At 59.5% G+C, this 6,065-nt stretch overlaps 1 protein-coding gene across 1 annotated transcript; it reads left to right on the top strand.

Moving 5' to 3' along the window:
- Positions 1–81: 81 nt before the first annotated feature.
- Positions 82–4,041, top strand: LOC117093269 (chloride channel protein ClC-Ka-like). The gene is made up of 6 exons (XM_033228258.1): positions 82–305; positions 1,340–1,473; positions 1,829–1,917; positions 2,417–2,524; positions 3,164–3,250; positions 3,605–4,041. Exons 1-6 carry the CDS (start codon positions 190–192, stop codon positions 3,650–3,652), a joined length of 582 nt encoding a protein of 193 aa, XP_033084149.1. The 5' UTR covers positions 82–189; the 3' UTR covers positions 3,653–4,041.
- Positions 4,042–6,065: the final 2,024 nt, after the last annotated feature.

Here is a 6,065-nt window from a genome sequence, read left to right as displayed (position 1 = left end):
CAGGCTAGTTATGCCCTCACATGAGGCTGGCCCCTGGCCCCTGGCCCCTGGCTCCTGGCCTGAGCCAAACTGTGTGGCTCTGTCCCTGCAGGGGCTGCAGCCTTCTCAGGGGCTGTGACCCACACCATCTCCACGGCGCTGCTGGCCTTTGAACTGACCGGCCAGATAGTGCATGCACTGCCCGTGCTGATGGCGGTGCTGGCAGCCAACGCCATTGCACAGAGCTGCCAGCCCTCCTTCTACGATGGCACCATCATTGTCAAGAAGCTGCCATACCTGCCACGGATTCTGGGCCGCAACATCGGGTGAGCGGCGCGCACCTCAGGCTGGCTGAAGGGGGTCTCAGTGTTTGGGCTTGGCTGGGGGTGGAGAAATGCCACCACAGATGACCTTGGACATGGGGGCTGGGAGGGGCTGACACACAGCCGTGCTCTGGTCTCCATTCTCCCCAGTGCCCCGAGTGACCTTGGGCAAGTCGTTGGCCTTGTGGCCTCAGTGTCTGTCTAGGGGTCAGCAGGGCTCCACAGCAGGAGGATGAGTATTGCCCCCTGTACAGGTTGAGGAAACCGGGGCTCAGAGAGGTGCCATGTCTTGCTCCAGGTGACACGGAGAGTCGGCACCAGATTTGAGAGGTCTCCTCCCCTCTCCCCACTTCTACTGTCCTTGCTGGGACTTTGGGAGTAGGAGGTGGAACGAGAATGGAAATGGGCTTTGAGGTCCTCACTCAACCAGATAGGACCAGAGCAGCTTCTGGCCCCAGAGAAGCAGACCAAGGAGGCTCTGAGAGTCCCTGAGCTGGAGGCCCCACTCTAAACACAAGCAAGCTGCTGCCTTGCTCTGAACCTGTTTCCCCATCTGGAAAACGGGGCTATTTATACCAGTGGTTTCCAAACTTCCAAGTTTTTCCTTGGGGGTGACATACCCTTTTATAATCAAATGGAGCTATGCAGGGAAGGCTGCTGGGTCTGTACTCCAATCTTGTTATCCATTAATGTGATGGCCAGTCACTGAGCACCTGGCAGATACTGGTTTTCCGTCATCTCACAGCTCTGTGGGTGTGGGACAGACCCAAGCTGGGACAAGACCCAAGTGGAGCTGGTCTGGGGGACATGGGGGTCCAGGGGGCCGGGAATTAGGAACGGGGCCATCAGTAATGTGGTCCCCAGGTTTCCTCTCACCGTGGATTCCAGGAGTCCCTCATTCCACGAACCTCTCCGGCCCTGCCCACACTCCAGAGCTGTGGGTCCCCGGTTCTAGCAAAGCTCCCCCAAGATCCTCCTGCCGGCCTGGGTCTCACATCCCCAACTTCGGGACCTGATGGCAGCCCCTCTGCCTGCAGTTCCCACCGCATGAGGGTGGAGCACTTCATGAACCGCAGCATCACCACACTGGCCAAGGACACGCCGCTGGAGGAGGTGGTCAAGGTCGTGACCTCCACAGACGTGGCCGAGTATCCCCTGGTGGAGAGCACAGGTGCCCAGCCGGAAGGGAGGAGGAAGTCGGGGGTGGGGGATGCCCTCTGCCTCCTTCTTGGACCTGTCAGGCAGACAGGATCTGCATCCAGGCTCTGTGACTTAGCAACCAACCATGTGACCTTGGGCAAGTCACTTCACCTGAGCCTCAGTTTCCTCATCAGTAAAATGGAAATCATGGCCACCCTCCCTTGGGGTGGTTGACATGTCTAAAGAGAGTCGGCCAGGTGCTTGTAAGGCACCTGGGTAGCTGCTGGGGTAGGAGCATGGGGACACCACCAGGGTCTTCTGGAAGCTTCCCTACAGGCCTGTTTCTTCGTAATGTGCCTTCCTACCTCTCCCTCTCCACTTGCCAGAGTCCCAGATCCTGGTGGGCATCGTGCAGAGGGCCCAGCTGGTGCAGGCCCTCCAGGCTGAGCCAACTTCCTGGGCTCCAGGACACCAGGTAGGTACTCCTGAGGGGCGTGGGGATCGGTCAGCAGGGATGGGAGGGGAGGGACCCGCTGATCTCCTGAGGGAGAGGTGGTCTGAGAGAGGCATCCTGGGGAGGCCGGCCCTGCACCCACAACCCTAGCCCAGAGTGAGTTTCCCATGGTCACGTGGACACTGCAGGCTCAGGCCCCTGGGCTCCTCCTCATGCTCCACTTCTTGGCAGGGAGATGATAGGGAGAGAGGGTCTCCCACCAGGTCTATGATGCTTGCCCTCATGAATAAGTGGGATGCTGTGTCACTCAAGCCCTAGTCTCCTGCTTGGCTGAGCCACAGCTTATAAAGCCAGGACCCAAGTGTGGCTTCTTGGGGAGTCCACCGAGCCTTGGGCATCCTCCATGAGTCTTCTACGCCTGGGTGGCCCAGGTTGCCTGATTGTGTATCTGTTGGGGTTAAGGGTCCTCCCTGACTCCCTCTGGACTCTGTCCTGGGGCCCAAGGTCACATCTTCCCCAGCAGAGACCAGGCCAAGAAAGCCAGCAGTGTCTCCAGGACATCTTGGCTGGGGGCTGCCCCACGGAACCAGTGACCCTGACGCTATTCTCAGAGACCACCATGCACCAGGTAACAAATATTGGGGAGTGTGACGCATGAGGCCCCTGGGGCAGGGCAAGAGCTCAGGCTCCAGCCTCCCCTCCCAACCTGCCCTGCCCACCTTATACTACTTCCTGCCCCTCCTGGGCCTGTGTCTTCATCAGCAGACTGGGCAAAGCAGCTCCTGCCCTGTCGCCCCTCACTGCCAGGGTTGCAGGGATGATGCGGAGAGACAAGGAAGTAGGGGGCTTGGCAAATGGAAGTCTCTGGGTGGAGAAAGACAGTGGAGTTGAACCAGGGCACACGTGCGTTTCAGTTTCAGGTCCACCACATTCTCCCTGTGTGATCTTGGACAAAAGACTTAGCCACTCAGGACAGAGCCTGGCACATGGGCGGGGAAGGGGCAGAGGCCCACAGGGAACCTGGAGATGGTCCTGCCCCCTCTGTGCTGCTGGAGGGTGCTGGATAGTGGGTCCTGTCCACCTGTGGCCTCGCCCAGACCCTTGCATGGACTCTGGCATCCCCCAGTGGCCACACTGGACATTGCAGGCCTGGCTCTCTTGCCTCCCACACACATCAGGCCCGGCCCCTCTTCCTGGCTCAGAGGCGTGGCAGGGTGGCCCTGGGCGCCTTCTACCCTCCAGTGTTTCCTAACAATCCCCCATCCAGGCACACAACCTCTTTAAGCTGTTGAACCTTCAGTCCCTCTTCGTGACATCGCGGGGCAGAGCTGTGGGCTGCGTGTCCTGGGTGGAGGTACTGGGGTCCCGGGGGCAGAGCAAAGCAGGGGACCCATGCCTGAGAAGGCTGGAGAGGTGGGGGGGGGTGGGACACTAGCATGCTCCCATCCAAACCTGGGGGAATTCAGAGGATACTGATGAGTCCCCCTTCCTGGCCCAGATTGGCCACTGGTCCTGGCTCCCCTATCTTGTTTCCTGGCCAGTGGCCAGCCTGCCCCTCTCTGCCTCAGTGATCCCATCTGTGCAGTGGGGTGGCACAGGCTCTACTATTCACCCAGAAACCACCCTTAGAGGACTAAAAATGCTGGTGCCGCCCTGTCAACCTCCTCTACATCCCTCCTCCAGCCCCCTCCCCCTTTCTCTGTTCTAGATGAAGAAAGCAATTTCCAACCTGACAAATCCACCAGCCCCAAAGTGAGCCAGTCCAGTAAGATGAAACAGGACACCCCAGCTGCCCTGGTACTGAGGTTGAGCTGAGACCCTGCCTCTCTTCCCCCACCACCACTTACCCCCACTCCAACCCAGCTCCATTCCTTGGCATAACAGACAACTCTAACCTAGCCCGGAAGAAGATGGCTCATCCTGGGTGTGACGATGGCTCCTGCCTTGAAAGACAAATCCCACCTTGGACAGAGCTGAGTGTGAGATGACGGAAAACCAGTGTCTGCCAGGTGCTCAGTGACTGGCCATCCAATTAATGAATAATGAGATTGGAGTATACTGTCACCAAGGGCAGGCACAGATGCCCTCTGGGGTTGTCTGATTCCCAATGAGAGGCTCCAGAGAAAAATAAAGCTGGTTCCCAGAGCCGCTGTCCATCCCTCATCTCAGCTGCAAGGTTGCTGACCTGGGACTGGAGCTCCTCACCTGCGCTGGCCCAGAGTGAGTTTCCCATGGTCACATGGACACTGCAGGCTCAGGTCCCTGGGCTCCTCCTCATGCTGCACTTCTTGGCAGGGAGATGTCAGGCAGAGAGGGTCCCCCACCAGATCTATGATGCTTGACCTTATGGATTAACAGGACCCTGTGTCGCTCAAGCCCTAGTCTCCTGCTTGGCTGAGCCACAGTTCAAACAGCTGGGTCCCCAAGTGTAGCTCCCTGAGGAGTCCACAGAGACTTGGGCATCCTCCAAGGGCCCTCTCTGGCTAGGTGGGAGCAGGTTGACCAGCTATGTGAGCGTTGGCAGTAGGGACCTTCCCTGACTCCCTCCAGACTTTGTCCAGGGGCCCAAGGTCACATCTTCCCAGCAGAGACCAGGCCAAGATCACCAGGGTGAACCCACCACTTTAATGTCCTCAGAGAACCTTGAGTGAGATGGGAGGGAGCTGCAAGGAGCGAGAATGGGCTCCCGGGGGCGAGGAGCAGGGGACACCGAGGAAGCAGGTTCAGAGAGGGAGGAACAGACAGACAGACACTCTAGAGAGACAGACGTCCTGGTGAGGACAGCCGGGGAGCAGGGGCTTAGCTACCAGAAGTGGCCACCCCACCTTTGCTGGGGTCAGACACGCAGAGAGAGTGGGGAGGGACTGAGCCCCAGGTACAGACGGGGTTCCCAGACCCCACTCTAAGTGGGTCTCAGTTCTCTCCATGGCTGTCCTGGGGGCCTGGCTGTGGCTCCTCTGGGCCAGGCTGCCCTGGTGTCTCTGAGAGTCCTTGAGTTCCCTGAGGGCAGACACCCTGCAGGGGAAGGTGCCCACCTGAGTGAAGTCATGAAGGGGGAGGGGTTATGGCTGCCACTGCTGGGGTAGGTCGGCTGAGGCACAGAGAGGCCATGATGAGCGCTGGCCCCATCCCTGCCACACCTACCCTGTGCCTACCTGAGGGGTCAAGAGATGCCCTGCCCTGGACCCCGGGATCCAGATATACCTGGACTGCCCACCAGGCGAGGTCATGGTGTGAGCAGGTGCTGGACCAGCACAGCCCCCGCCTCAGTTATAGAACACCTCGTCCTCCTCCCAGACGGAGCCGCTGTCCACGGAGGGGAGGGAGCCCAGTAGGTGCGTCCCACCCTCGGGTCCTTGGTGCCTGGGCCGCCGCCGCCGATGCTGCAGCTCTGAGCTGGGGGGCTGCGGGATGCCAGCGGTGCTGGGGGTCTCCTCAGGTGAGGGACAGCTCTCAGGGGAGAGGCTGGGTGAGGAGAAGGCCTGAAGGCTGTCGTCCTGTGCGGGCCACTGGGAAGGCTGTCCTGAAGGTAGATGCTCTCCAGATCTGGAAAAGCAATGGGATGACGGGGGAATGGTGTCCCGAATCTGGCTCTTCGCCCTCTCTGGGGCTGTGAGAAAGGGCAAGGGGCAGAAGACCTGCCTCCAAATCCAGCTGTGTGACTGGCGAGCGTTGTGACCTTGGTCAAGTCACCAAAACCCTCTGAGCCCCAGGTTCCTCCTCGAGGCAGTAAACGGAGTCAAGAGTGGGCTTGGAGCCAGCCTGTGCTCTCTGAGAACTGGGACAACCAGTGCTCCCCTGGGCCTCTGTCCCCTCCCCGTCCCTCTCCATCTGTCAGGGAGGATTAAGTGCAGGCTTCCCCCAGGGCCAAGGCTCCTTGAAGCCCTCAATAGTAACCTGGGCTTCTAGAAAGGCGGTTGCTTGCGTCTGGTGCTAAGTTTCAGATCCGGCTCTGAGGCTTCTAACCGTGTCATTTGGAGTAAGTGTCTGAATCTCTGAGTGCCTCTGTTTCCTTATTTGTAAAATGGGGACAACAGGACCCCCTCCCTAGGGCTGCTGTGAGGGTTCCGTGAGATGCCTGGTGCACAGCCCTCAGTGTGGTAAGCACTCGCTCCCCACCCCCACTGTGCTCATTCTCTCCTTCCTGCTCCTGGCACTGCCGGGCAATG

Source organism: Trachypithecus francoisi, unplaced genomic scaffold (assembly GCF_009764315.1).
Source record: "Trachypithecus francoisi isolate TF-2019V2 unplaced genomic scaffold, Tfra_2.0 Lachesis_group12, whole genome shotgun sequence".
Taxonomy (NCBI): Eukaryota; Metazoa; Chordata; class Mammalia; order Primates; family Cercopithecidae; genus Trachypithecus; species Trachypithecus francoisi.
Note: the sequence above shows the minus strand (reverse complement) of the source record. Positions and strands in the feature narration are given on the sequence as shown.